This window comes from Macaca mulatta, chromosome 3 (assembly GCF_049350105.2).
Source record: "Macaca mulatta isolate MMU2019108-1 chromosome 3, T2T-MMU8v2.0, whole genome shotgun sequence".
NCBI classification, from domain to species: Eukaryota; Metazoa; Chordata; class Mammalia; order Primates; family Cercopithecidae; genus Macaca; species Macaca mulatta.
The window spans coordinates 179,550,937-179,565,449 of record NC_133408.1 but is presented as its reverse complement, the minus strand read 5'-3'; the positions used below and the strand labels follow the sequence as shown (position 1 = coordinate 179,565,449).

General features: G+C 45.1%; 1 protein-coding gene across 9 annotated transcripts in view; it reads left to right on the top strand.

Moving 5' to 3' along the window:
• HIPK2 (homeodomain interacting protein kinase 2) overlaps nt 1-14,513 on the top strand; it is a 220,197-nt gene that overhangs the window by 49,063 nt on the left and 156,621 nt on the right. For all 9 annotated transcript variants that reach the window (XM_077997545.1, XM_028846369.2, XM_077997543.1 and 6 more), the window contains exon 2: nt 11,900-12,983. In XM_077997545.1, the coding sequence (XP_077853671.1) occupies nt 11,900-12,983 (1,084 nt within the window). The remainder of the gene's footprint in view (nt 1-11,899; nt 12,984-14,513) is intronic.

Genomic DNA, 14,513 nt, shown 5'->3' with positions numbered 1-14,513 from the left:
TGTTGTTAGGGTTTGAATTGTGTCTGCCCCCTCCCAAATTCATGCCTTAAATTCCTAACCTTCCGTATCTCAGAATGTGACTTTATTTGGAGGTAGGGACTTTATAGAAGGAATCAGGTTAAAGTGAGGTCATCAGAGTGGGCCCTAACCCAATACAACTGATGTCCTTATTAAAAGGGAAATTCGGACACAGATAACACACGGAGGGAAGGTGATGTGAAGAGATGCACAGAGAAGACAGTCATCAGCGAGCCAAGGAGGGAGGCCTAGAACAGGCCCTTCCCTTCCAGCCCTCGGAAGGAACCAGCCCTGCTGACACCATGGTCTTGGACTCCAGCTTCTTGAACTACAAGACAGCGTCTGCTGTTTAGGCTGCCCAGTAAGTGGTGCTTTGGTACCGCAACCCTGGCAGATTCATACGCTATGTTTAGAAAGTGGTGTTTTGTGTTTTTCTAAATAATTAAGGTTCTTAACCCAGCCAGGGACAGTGGCTCACACCTGTAATCCCAGCACCTTGAGAGTGTGAGGCAAGAGGATCGCCTGAGCCCAGGAGTTTGAGACCAGCCTGGACAACATAGGGAGACCCCGTCTCTATAAAAAAATAAATAAATAAATTAGCCAGGCATGATGGCGCACACCTGTAATCCCAGCTACTTGGGAGACTGAGGTGGGAGGATCTCTTGAGCCCAGAAAGTTGAGCCTACGGTGAGCTATGATTGCACCACTGCACTCCAGCCTGGGTGACAGTGAGACCCTGTCTCAAAACAAAACACAACAAAACAAAACAAAAAAACTTAGCCAATGCAACTCTTGTTTCAAAAAGGATTCTTTGAGTTGTTTTATTTTCTTTTCATTGATCCCATCAGTTTTCTGGAGAAAGAAACTGAAAAAGCATTTGTGTCTTATTGGTGTTTGCTTCAGCACTGGATTGGATTGGGAATTTTCAGATTACTTATGAGCTCTTGACACCATGTCCTGTAGATAAACAATTATGAGTTGCCTGTACTCACCTACTACAGGGCAAGGCTGGCTCACCCACAGCGGTTGATGGCTTCATTCGAAGCAGTATAGCAGAGTTACCAAAAGGAGTTATTTGGGGCCAAGTTAGCAGCTTGCAGAAAGAGAATTAAGTCTGAACATGTAACTCTGACAAATAATGAGTCAATAGGTAGATAGATGTGTGGAGAATTTGCAAATGTTAGGAAAGGGATGTTTTCTCAAAGAAACAGAGCTTATGGTAGCATTTGCAGATTCTAGGCAGATGACATAAAAGATTTTGAAAGTTCTTAAGAGAACCACATTTCTTGGAAGAGCAGGAGGCGTGACATGGTGCATTTGGTTCTCTTCCCAGGAGAGCACCCCTTCTTTCCCTGCTCCTGACCCTGTGGGAAAAGAGGGCTATTGGCTCGTTCCCAGCCAGGCTCTGCCGCTCTTTCTCTGTTTTTATTCTCCTGGATCAATCCCTTAATTGTGTTTATCATCATTTCATCCTTGATGTTTCCCTGTGACTCATACTGTCCTCCTCATACTATTTGACAATGTCCCTGCCCCCAAGGATTACTTGATTTGCCATCTGCTCTCCTTTCTACAGCATTTCTCCTGGGAAACAGCTTTACTCACGGGCCTCCATTTCCACCCAGGTGTCGATGACAGCCCTCAGGTCCACATCTCCAGCCAGGACCTTGTGCCCATTCCCTAACCTGGCTTTTTTCTTGTTGCATATAGAACATTTCCTCTTTGTTGTTACTAATGCCTAAAATAAAATCTGCCCCAAACCGAGCTCTTCTGGCTGACCTGTGCTCTTACCGTCCACAGCACCATTCTCTTAGGCCCTTTGGGGCATGAACCTTTGATTTAGCTCTTTTCCCCATTTGCTATTTCTCATTCTGTCCTACTGGTCTTTTGGCTGTGTCCCTCTGTCTTTGGCCTTACCCATGAACTAGTGCAGGGTCACCTTGCTCTCTCCCCCTTCCAATTAATCCCATGCAGGCTCAGCCCATCCTATTGATTTCCATTCTCTTTTCAAAGTGGGTGATCGTCATTCACAATTCAACCTAGCAACTAGGAACTGGGTGCTGATTAGCAAAGACCATTAGCTCCTGACACTTCAGTAAATTAAGCAATTTCTTGCCTCAGAGTTTCAGTATGAATAGCTGAACACTGGACATTTCAACGTAGATATCCCGTTAGTGCTCTTAATTCAACTTGTTGAAAATAGATTCCATTCTCCCCTCCCCCAACCCTTTAACTCCACTTCCCATCTTCCTTCTCACTCATGGAGCCCCACTCCTTCTGACCCCCAAATGTGTTCTAGTCCCCTCTCTCCTTTGCTCTCACATCTCATCTGTCAGCATGTCTTACTTTTTTTCCTCTGCAGAGTCTTATATTTCTGCTGCTTCTTATTCTCTCAGGCAGTTCCTTTGTCCATGTCCTCCTTACCCCTCTGGACCAGCCTGCCCATTGGCTGAGAACCTGCCCAAGGTCCCTTAGCCCAGCTCTTCTTACTCAAGACCAGTTCTCTGCACTGACCCCCTATGCATCAGATAAGCAGCGGTTACCTCTTTAAATAGGTAAATGTATTTTATTTTAATCATTTCTTATGGTTATATTTCTCAAATGTCATAACCAGAAGATACAGAAATGAGAGATGACTTAGGGTCATTGTTGTTGATATCCACTATTTTACCAGGTGACATATAGTCAGCTGTGTCCTGTAGTTTCAATCTGTCTTCCTTCACTTACCAGCCCTCATCTTTGCTTTGGCTGATGTGGGGTTCATCTCATTGTTTGGTGATTCTAGTCTGAGAACCTAAAGAATGAAGAAGTTTGGCTGGTGGCATGGATTTGGGAATCAGGCAGACCTCAGTTCAAATCCCAGTCCTGCTAGCAGTGGCAAAGTGACTTTGGACAAATTAAAGCTCCATTTACTCATCTCTAAAACAGGCAAACGCTGTATTTTTGTTGTATCGAGTAAACACCTGGAGTCTGACGTATAGACAGCAAAGGCAGTCAGGACAGTCACCTACCACTTGTTAGTGATGTGTTAGATGGCAGCCAGTGAGAGAGAAGGCGAAAGGAGAAATTAGGTGAGCGGCTGTCATGGTTGGGTTTCCCCCCAGCTCTCTGAGTATTTAGAAATTACTTCTAGAAGATAGAAGTTATCAGAAGATGACAATTCTGGATAACTAGGTAGTTGTGTACACAGTGCATGCTGGTGGTTATTTATTGCGTTAGCATTCGTTATTGTATTGCCACCATGCAAACACACCTCAGTTGTCTCCAAGCAAAGCCTGAGCTTCCTAGGACAGAGACCGCAGTGCTGGCCGCTCCCACCATGAGTGTCGCTCTCCTGGTGGACTGAAGTACACCCAGTTCGCAGGATTGAGAGCACCAGCCTTCTGCCCCGTCTTTCTAATTGCAGCTTCAGTCTTAGCTCTGCTGTCAAACCTTGCCTGACCACAACGCATAGTGACTCCTGTCTCTGAACTTCTAGTGTTTACTTTGGCAAGTTGTTTATGTTGCCTTAGAATTACCAGCTGTCCTTTTTAATTTGCATTGTACATGGCAATCCCCATGAGATTGTAAACTCCTTTAGGTCAGTGACGATGTCTTAGATGGCTTTGTGTTTCCTGTTGTGCTCAACCCTAGTCTTTTTTTATATAGAGGACCCGTAATACAGACTTGATGATTGATTTTATTTCAGATTTTTTTCTATTTCTTTCAAATGCCCAGTGCTGCAATCAGTAGTAATGTTATTGTCATTATTGACAAAAGAATTCTCTAGAGCTTGTGGTTGATCCTAAGCTGTGCTCTGGTGGAATATACTATATATTTAACATTACACAACTAGTGGATAAACAGACATTGATTGAAAATGGCATAAAAGCCCCAGGGACATTCAGTATACACTGTTTTGGAAATGTGTCATTTAGAATGGGCTAACCTGAAATTATCTTTGTACTCTTTGTGAAATTTAAACTTGATAAGCAGGATTATTAAAACTCTAGAATATTATTTAGTATGTCAATGAAGGAAACTTTCCGAGTACTTTTTGACCCCCTGAGGTATTAGATCACCATGTCATCCAGGGTTCTCAAGGGTTATACAGATGAACTCTTTTCTAGGTGTTTAAAAATGTCCATTTGGATGCATATTTCTAACATTCATATATTTTTGACGTATTCTATAATTTTATTATATCTTATGTGCATAATCTATATTAGGCAGATATGGCATTTCATTAAATATGGGAATTCTTCCTTTGAGTTCTTTATTATGAAAAGAAAAAAAAAGATCTGTAGCATCTATTAAGTACTCATTATTCAGCCAGAGCATGTGTCCAAAAGATTTTAGGAAGTAAGGAAGTTAGTACCTCTTAAAATCAGGTGTTCATGATTCCATTCTCTTTAGTAATACAACTGGATTCTGAGCGGTAATCTGTTTTACATCTGCTAAACCCAAATTAAATATGATATACCGATAGAATTGGTGCCACTATTTTAGAGATCACCTCCCTGGGAATCAGAGCTTGAGCTTTGCTAGAATTCAGTGAAATTGAATTCAATTTTTTTGTTTTATTGTAGTTGAACCCTCACTCATCCTTGTAGTCTGATCTTCCAGTAGATAATTTATTTAGGGGTGGTGAAATGGAAAGGAAATGTACTCAGATGTGAAGCAACTTTTCAGTTCATCTAATTGTGAAATATAAAGTCATGAAGAAACTAAGTAAATAAGTGGGGAAAAATACACTAAATGAGCCAATCCCTTAACAAATACCATTTTTTTAAAAACTGTATGAGTTGGCCGGGCGCGGTGGCTCAAGCCTGTAATCCCAGCACTTTGGGAGGCCGAGGTGGGCGGATCACAAGGTCAGGAGATCGAGACCACAGTGAAACCCCGTCTCTACTAAAAATACAAAAAAAAAAATTAGCCGGGCGCGGTGGCAGGCGCCTGTAGTCCCAGCTACTCAGGAGGCTGAGGCAGGAGAATGGCGGGAACCCGGGAGGCGGAGCTTGCAGTGAGCCGAGATCGCGCCACTGCACTCCAGCCTGGGCAACAGCGTGAGACTCCGTCTCAAAAAAAAAAAAAAAAAAAAAACTGTATGAGTTGGCCGAGTGCGGTGGCTCACGCCTGTAATCCCAGCACTTTGGGAGGCCAAGGCAGGTGGATCACCTGAGGTCAAGAGTTCCAGACAAGCCTGGCCAACAAGGTGAAACCCCATCTCTACTAAAAATACAAAAATTAGCTGGGCATGGTGGGGCACACCTATAATCCCAGCTACGCTGAAGGCTGAGGCAGGAGATTCACTTGAACTTGGGAGGCAGAGGTTGTGGTGAGCTGAGATTGTACCTTTGCACTCCAGCCTAGGTGACAAGAGCGAAACTCTGTCTCAAAATAAATAAATAAAATATAATTAAATTTTTAAAAAACTGTGTGAGTTAAGACTTCAAGAAATCATGAAGATTTTTAGGTATTCTTATTATTACATTATTTGTAGCCCTAGACAAATGAATTTCTCATTAAACCGCTAAGACAAAGAGAAACCAAAAGGTGCATAGAATTAACATAGGTTTGAAGCCGGGCATGGTGTTATGCTCCTATAGTCCTAGCTACTTGGGAAGCTGAGGCAGGAGAATCATGTGAGCCCAGGAGTTCGAGGCTGCAGTGAGCTATGTTTGCACCACTGCACTCCAACCTGGGCAACAGAGAGTGAGATCCTGTCCCTAAAAAAAAAAAAAAAAAAAAAAAAAAAGAATTAGATCTGGGTTTGAACTTCTGGGGTCAGGGTCTGATTTTTTTCACTTATCACAGAAGCTTAAACCCATCACATGACTTCCCAGTTTTAAAAGTAGGACCTTTGTGAGAATGAAAGTAGAGAGGGTGCTCTTAATAACTGAATTAGCCTAACAGGATAAGCATATGTCCAACTGGCAGTGGGATGTATGCTTACCCTGTCCATAAAACATCTGTCCTGGAGCCTGGTATGTACTTAATACTCAAGATTTTAAAACCTGGAGACTCATAAGTGTTTTAAGAATCCTGAGGAATAGCAGATAAAGTCAAGTGTAGCATTTTATAGACATAAATGGCATCTATAATCAAGGCTAGAAGGCAGATGTTTTAAAAATAGTATTTTGAAATGCAGACTTACTTATACAGGCTTTTTGTAAATGCAAAATGAGAATTTGAATAAAGTAACTAAAAGAAGGGTCAGAACCCTCATTGCCTTTAGCATATCAAAGTGCACTCTTAGTCTGGTAACCTGTATTTGTTTCGGGCATGAGAGACTTTGTCAGCTTTATGGTAATAAGGAAAAATGCCTTACAAATAATGGACTTTAATTCTTCTAACTATAGGATATATTTTAATGTCAGTTTTATAGGTGCTATTTTTCATTTGTCATATGCAATGAAGAATTTATATATAGTTGTGTAATAGAAGTTGTTTTTAAATTTTAATAAATTTGTTCTTCAATGCTTTTTACTTGTCACTTCTGTAGCATCCACATGAACTCTTGTCTGTATAATTAACAAGCACGTAAGACCCCGTGCATATCTGAGTTTTGGTGTTTATGACTTCAGCCTGTTTATGAGACAGAGTAGTATGGTAATAGGCACGCTACTTGTTAAAAGCTTTAGTTCTAGGTTATGGTGACTCCCTGTCCTTTAGTGAATGAAAATGTGGCCATTTTGACAGATTTTATCTTGGGAGACCACTAAGGCTTTTGTGGAAAAGTCTGGGTCAGGTCACCCCTCCAGGAGCAGGTGTGGTTATGGCAGATTTATCCTACGGTAACCTCCTGGGTTCCTCTGGGCACGCTCCCCATGGGCTGAAAACCTGCCCTCCCAAGTACAGTAGCCTCCCTGGTCTCTCACCTAGGAGGAGTAAAGTTCGCCTTCTGTTTCAAGAGCCAACTAGGAAGTGCAGAGATGACTTAAAAAGTGATTGAGACTTTGCCATTGGATCAAACTGACAATGTGCATTAAGCCTCTGTTTTTCCTGAAAAGGGTATTGACAAATGAGGCGGGAAGTAGCCTTGACTAGTCCAGAGGTCAGTACAGAAAGAAATTAGAGGAGACATTTAGCTCTTGCTTTCAAGTGGAAAAAAAAAATCAGGCCAGGCGCGGTGGCTCAAACCTGTAATCCCAGCACTTTGGGAGGCCGAGACGGGTGGATCACGAGGTCAGGAGGTCCAGACCATCCTGGCTAACACGGTGAAACCCCGTCTCTACTAAAAAATACAAAAAACTAGCCGGGCGAGGTGGCGGGCGCCTGTAGTCCCAGCTACTCAGGAGGCTGAGGCAGGAGAATGGCGTGAACCTGGGAGGCAGAGCTTGCAGTGAGCTGAGATCTGGCCACTGCACTCCAGCCTGGGTGACAGAGCGAGACTCCATCTCAGAAAAAAAAAAAAAAAAAAAATCGAGTCCCCCTCTGTACCCTCACTTTATTGTCCCCCACTTTAAGATCTGAATAAACAGAGAAGTAAATGTTGTGGGCTCAACTCTCTGAGAGCTAAACTAATCGGGAAGGAAGGTTTGTTCCAGAGAAATGCTCTCAAGGAGAAATGTTTGGAAATAAGTGTGTTGCCATAAGAATATTTTAAGATTAAGCTACAAAACCACCAACAGTGTCTTATTCCTTATGAAGATATTTCAGGGATTTAAAAAAGTATTACTGTTGAAGACTTTCTTTAACTATATCTTATTTGAGCATTTTGCTGCCTGAAGCAAAGTGGCCTCTGCTACAGAACAAAGGTAACACGTCTGCACTGGCCGTTGGGTCCAGTCGTTGGAATAGTGGCTGTTGACCTCATAAAGGGGCAGCAGGGGCCACACCAGGCCAGGCCGGAGTCTGAGGCAGCTGGCCGTGGTGCAGGGTGTTTCCAGCCATGCAGGCCTCCTCTCTGATCCTGGGCATCTGTCACCAGAGGCAGCCAGTGATGATTTCCACAATTTTATGACCCTTGGCTGTCATCCCAATAACAAATAAGTCATAAGCCACTCTCTTCCCCTCTGTAAAATTCCACTTCCGCACCCTGGACAGCCTTTCCACCAAGATCTTCTTGAAACAGTGAAAACACCTTGTTTATGTATGAACAGCATATTTCTGCTGTTGCCTTCTCTGACCACCCCCTTCCAGGTACTTAAAGACTGAAAAATAAGCAGCAGGCTGGAGGCTGGACATGAAGGGATGAAGGAAATGGCTGTTTTGCTTTGTCTCTTCAGCGGCTAAGTTACTGAAAGCCAAGTTAATTGGTCATTTCTATGTTTTATACAACATCTAGAATAATATGGATATTCACTTGATACTGATAAATAGGGAATAGCCATATTCTGTGTTGTTCTTGAATAAGGGGGATGTTGAATTGAACAAAAAGAACAGTGGGAAGAAATGGGTGAAGTACGAATTCTGAATAAGCAAGCCAGAATAGTCTTGTCAGGCACGAGGATTCCTACAGATGTGCAGTCACAGTGTGTAGGTGGAGGTCGGAGTTCAGGGTTGAAGCAAGAAGGAAACACCCTTCAGCAGATCCATGGGCGCAGGGTGGAGGTGGGGCTCCGAGCAGGTGCTGGGTGTTAGCAGAACTGCCCCTAGGAAGTCGGAGCTGAAGTCAGATGGTGCATATGGTAAGTGCTGTAGGAACAGAGAGTTGGGAATGATCACTGGGTTAGAGTGGTCTGGAAAGAGAAGGAATCTAAGCTGGCTGGTCTTTGGATAAGTTGAGAAAAGCAGCAAAGGCATGCCAGATAGAGGAACAATGTAAGAGTGTGAAGGTAGAAAGTATAAGAGACATTCTAGAAACGGCGAATAGACCAGCTTCATTCAAGTTGAGCACCCAGGAAGATTGGTAGAGCTGGAGCTAACAAGATTGTTGGAATCAACATGTAAAGGTGTTGAGTTCTCAGCTTTATCTCCTTGACACTAGGGAGCCACTGGAAGTTTGGAGAGGGAAGTGGCATGCTCAGAGATGTTTTAGAAAGATTAATCTGGTGGCCAAATATAGGCAAATTAAAGGGAGACAGAGTGCTCAGGTAGATGAGATGTCTGGATTTGCTTTAGTCCTACTAGAAAGTGATAAATGCATTCACTATGGAAGTGGCAGCAACAGCAGAAATAAAGAATTGGATGCAAGAGGTGTTTTGAAGGAAGGAGAAATTAATAAGGCTTAGCACCTTTTTGTCTATGAACATAAAGAAGAACCATCATAGTTCATAGTTTTGGAGCCAAGTGACTAGAAAAATATTTTATGAACAGTCATGGAGATGTTAGGATGGAGGGTGAGATTTTTAGGAAAAAATAAGGGGTTCAGCTTTGGAAGCGCATCTTTGACATTGTAGCAGGAGGTAGCAATATATCACTGTAACCTCTGAGGGAGGGCCCAGCCTGTGATAAACATGTGGGGGTCACCTACACAGAGGGTGACGGCTTAAACTGCTTGAATGGATGATATCTGCCGGAGAGAACAGAGTCAAAACGGTGGAAATGCCAACATTTGAAAGGAGGAAGAGGGCTGGGTGCGGTGGCTCACACCTGTAATCTCAGCACTTTGGGAGGCCGAGGCAAGCGGATCACTTGAGGTCAGGAGTTTGAGGCCAGCCTGGCCAATGTGAAACCTGTCTCTACTAAAAATATAAAAATTAGCTGGGCGTGGTAGTGCACACCTGTAGTCCCAGCTGCTCGGGAGGCAGAGGTTGCAGTGAGCCGAGATAGCACCACTGCACTCCAGTCTGGGCGACAGCAAGACTCTGTTCCAAAAAAATAATAGTAATGGAGAAAGAGGAACCACCTGAGCACACAATGTGCAATCAGACACGGGAGGGGGAGGTTACAGATTCACTGAAGTCCAGATAACAGCATCAAGAAGGAAGTTGTGGTCAGCAGTATCAGATGTTGCAGAGGTTAAGAAGAATGGGCTGAAACAAGGCCATTGGATTAGGCAATTAGGAAGTCATTTACCTTCAAGAACACGAGCCTATAGTGCATTAACGAGTGGGGGGGAGATGGATTAAGATGTGGGCATTGAAGAAAAGGGAGCATAAACCATTGATCACAGGTGAGAGGAGGGAAAGAATTAAGAGGGGGGAATGCGGCTGTTACTCCTTTTGCCTTCCACATTGGGCTTTTGTGTGTGCACACGCATGAAGGCAGAAGAAAAAGATGAGGTGATTGATTCATTTGGCCAGCCATATTAAGTTCCTACTGAGTACTTGGATCCAATTAAGTGCAGGGAGAAGTAGAAAGCTACGAGAGAAAGAACAGTGGTGGAAGCAAGTTCAAGAGAAAATGGGACAAATACGGATCATGAGAATCGGGAACTTTTTTAGTATTGGAAAAAAGCAACACCTCTTTCTCTCAGACTGGAGAGAAGGAATGAAGGAGGATGATGCAGATTCAGGAATGTTCTGAAATGAAGAAGGAAATAAAGGAGGAAAGTAAGGCTGACCTCAGGCTTCTGGACAAAGTGGAAGTTGGGTCATTACTGAGAGAGAATGCGGGCTAGGGTGATGGTCGATGGAGTGGAAAGCATGTTAAATAACCACTCTAGGTAATGCCAGGGGCTCAGAGAGACAGGAACACTAGGTTAGCCAACCACCAGCAGGGCTTGCAGACGCTCCACTTCCTTGTGGCTTCTGTGAGAAATGTTTGTTGACTGTGGCTTAGAAGATGGGCAATGTTTGTTACTCTTTTAACTTTTAAGGAGTTATCCTTCTTCATTACCTTATTATTTTTGCTTAATACATTTTCTATGAATTTTTGTTTCAGTGTCACCATAATTTATACAAGTGTTCCAGAATAATGGTCTTATAGGTTTCTAAGTTTATCTAAATTGTGGATGAGATGTTGGTATGAAATAATAGTACTTTTGGTCAGACATGATGGCTCACGTCTGTAATCCCAGCACTTTGGGAGGCTGAGGCAGGTGGATCACCTGAGGTCAGGAGTTTGAGACCAGCCTGGCCAACATGGTGAAACCCCATCCCTACTAAAAATTCAAAAATTGGTCGGGTGTGGTGGCACGAGCCTATAATCCCAGCCTTGGGAGTCTGAGGCAGGAGAATGACTTGAAACCTGGGAGGCGGAGGTGGCAGTGAGCCGAGATCGTGCCCTTGCACTGCAGCCTAGATGACAAGAGCGAGACTCAGTCTCAAAAAACAACAACATCAACAACAACAAAAAATAGTACTTTCTAGAGAAATGTATTGATATATGAATTTAGCAGGAAAAGTGAGTGAACTGTGCCACAAATTGTGCTACCCAGTCCCCACCAGTAAGGCTAATAAAATGTTTTACGCTGTTGAAATGAAAAATATCAGACCAACTGCTGATCCACTCAACCCTACCGAATTCATTTACGGTGACAAAGATGCCAGGTGGTAATTAGAATTAGGGTTCATCCAGGATCCAGAAGATCCTGAGTGGCCTGGTGTTGGGGCCTGTTTGGGAAGATGTTTCCTCAAACCAGTGAACCTGACAGGGTCTGTCCACAAGGCTGAGCTGATTATGTGGGCAACAAAGTATGTGACAGTTAGCATAGCCTCCTGAGTTTCAGTAGGAAGCAACCCAGGGAGAACTGAAGAAGAATCCATTTCTGTCACAAATAATGTTTATTTTAAAAAATGATGACTTATGTCCTGATATTGGAATTCTGTTTCTGAGTCTCAACTGTGTTGCTGGCACCTAATGGTGGCAGGTGGCACCCTGGAACCACTTGGTTCCATAAACTCAGTGACCAGAACGTGCTTCTGGGTGGAATAGATTGACTTTTTCAACCTTGTTTTCAAGTGGGAAGGAAACATTCTGTGTGGCCCAAACCAAGATGAGAACTGAAGGGGATCTGTTGAGTTTACTTATACCAAGCTGAATCCGATACTTACTTTTCGTTTTCCTTTCCTTGTAGGTATGGCCTCACATGTGCAAGTTTTCTCCCCTCACACCCTTCAATCAAGTGCCTTCTGTAGTGTGAAGAAACTGAAAATAGAGCCGAGTTCCAACTGGGACATGACTGGGTACGGCTCCCACAGCAAAGTGTATAGCCAGAGCAAGAACATTCCCCCGTCGCAGCCAGCCACCACAACCGTCAGCACCTCCTTGCCGGTCCCAAACCCAAGCCTACCTTACGAGCAGACCATCATCTTCCCAGGAAGCACCGGGCACATCGTGGTCACCTCAGCAAGCAGCACTTCTGTCACCGGGCAAGTCCTCGGCGGACCACACAACCTAATGCGTCGAAGCACTGTGAGCCTCCTTGATACCTACCAAAAATGTGGCCTCAAGCGTAAGAGTGAGGAGATCGAGAACACAAGCAGCGTGCAGATCATCGAGGAGCACCCACCCATGATTCAGAATAATGCCAGCGGGGCCACTGTCGCCACTGCCACCACGTCGACTGCCACCTCCAAAAACAGTGGCTCCAACAGCGAGGGCGACTATCAGCTGGTGCAGCATGAGGTGCTGTGCTCCATGACCAACACTTACGAGGTCTTAGAGTTCTTGGGCCGAGGGACATTTGGGCAAGTGGTCAAGTGCTGGAAACGGGGCACCAATGAGATTGTAGCCATCAAGATCCTGAAGAACCACCCGTCCTATGCCCGACAAGGTCAGATTGAAGTGAGCATCCTGGCCCGGTTGAGCACGGAGAGTGCCGATGACTATAACTTCGTCCGGGCCTACGAATGCTTTCAGCACAAGAACCACACGTGCTTGGTCTTCGAGATGTTGGAGCAGAACCTCTATGACTTTCTGAAGCAAAACAAGTTTAGCCCCTTGCCCCTCAAATACATTCGCCCAGTTCTCCAGCAGGTAGCCACAGCCCTGATGAAACTCAAAAGCCTAGGTCTTATCCATGCTGACCTCAAACCAGAAAACATCATGCTGGTGGATCCATCTAGACAACCATACAGAGTCAAGGTCATCGACTTTGGTTCAGCCAGCCACGTGTCCAAGGCTGTGTGCTCCACCTACTTGCAGTCTAGATATTACAGGTAAGACTGTCCACACGGAGACAGGAGTGGCACTCACAGAAAATGTGCAGCCTTAGTCACTGTGGTGAGATAAAATTATATGTCTACAGTTCTTACCTTCAAGTGATCTTAATGTACTTAGGAAATTAGGACATGTGCACATTGCGATGTCAATTAGAAGTCACATTAGAACGGAGCCAGGTAAGATCCGTGGCATAGGCATTCAGTTTTGGAAGGGCTCCCTGGGACCTGGGGTGCAGAGCAGAGGCGAAGCAGAGGAGTTCCGTCCTCCCAGATGGGTAGGATCCAGGCAGGTGGTGGAGAGAGAGGGACGTGCCATCCACAGTCCACAGTCACACTAGTAGGAATTTACAGGAGACAAGAAGGACACCCGCCTGGCCAGAACAGTTTGTGAGTGGTGGGAGATGTAAGTGAAAGGACGGGTTGGAACCAGGTCACTGGGGGTCTTAAATGTCAGATCAAGGAATTTCAACTGTGTCCTCAAACCCAGAGCAAGTCCTGGAAACCTTGAACAACATAAGGTAATGGGGTGAAAAGGATGTTCTGAGAAGGTTCCTTGTCTATCCATGTGCAGAAGGGCTGGAGGAGGGGAGAGACTAGTCTGGGGCCAGCTGGCTGGCTCCGGTGGTGAGGTGACTCCAGGCTTGGGTCAGGATGATGGAGGAATGATAGTGTCTGTGGCAGGGAAGTGTGTTCAGTCATGGACTCACACATGCAGTCATTCAACAAGCTTTGATTTTACTTCTAACATGTGCCAGGCACAGTGCTAGGTATAGGGATGTAGACAGGGCCCTTGCCATCCTGGGGTATCTGGAAGCTTTTTAGGGACCCCTGTATGCAGTCAGGATTGGAACCGCTGCCGACACGGAGCTGAGATGGGAGTGCTGGCTTTGGAGTCAGGAAAGGCCAGAGTGAACCTGGTCCCTCCTCTCCTAATTGCCTGATTTCTCTCCATGCCTTCATTTCCTAACCCATGAAGTGGGAGAAATCCTCTCATCAGCCTCGTGGGTGGCTGGGGGGTAACACGGCTGTAACATGGCTTAGGTGCGTCACTCCGTGGCTGGCCATGGCAGGTGTGCAGCAGGGAGGCAGCAGGGATGGAACGCAAGACCCTGCTCTGTGGAACCAGCCTGGGCATGCGTTTGGGGTGGTGCCGAACAGTCCGGTAGAGATAGAAGTCACAAGAAAGAAAACTGAAACTCCCATGAGAAGATGGGATGGATGCACTTTTAAGAGCATGCCATGTAGGCAGGAAAACCAGGGTCCCCGGAGGCCATCCTGCTGAGACCTCCTGCCCCACACTCGCTTGAGGGTGTGCTTTCTCCATGCGCCTTTCAAGGCCACAGAGAGAAGGCTGGAACATGCCCCAGTGCCGTGTCGACACAGCTGACCTGTCACCCATTCCTGGGGCTGACCTGGGCCAGCTTCCCCTTCTTGCTCCCTGTCTGGGCCCCCAGCCTGGCTGCAGGCAGAGCTGTTGCAAGTCTCCTCCCAGCCCCTCCCTCAGCCTGCTGGGCACCAGGCCCTCCT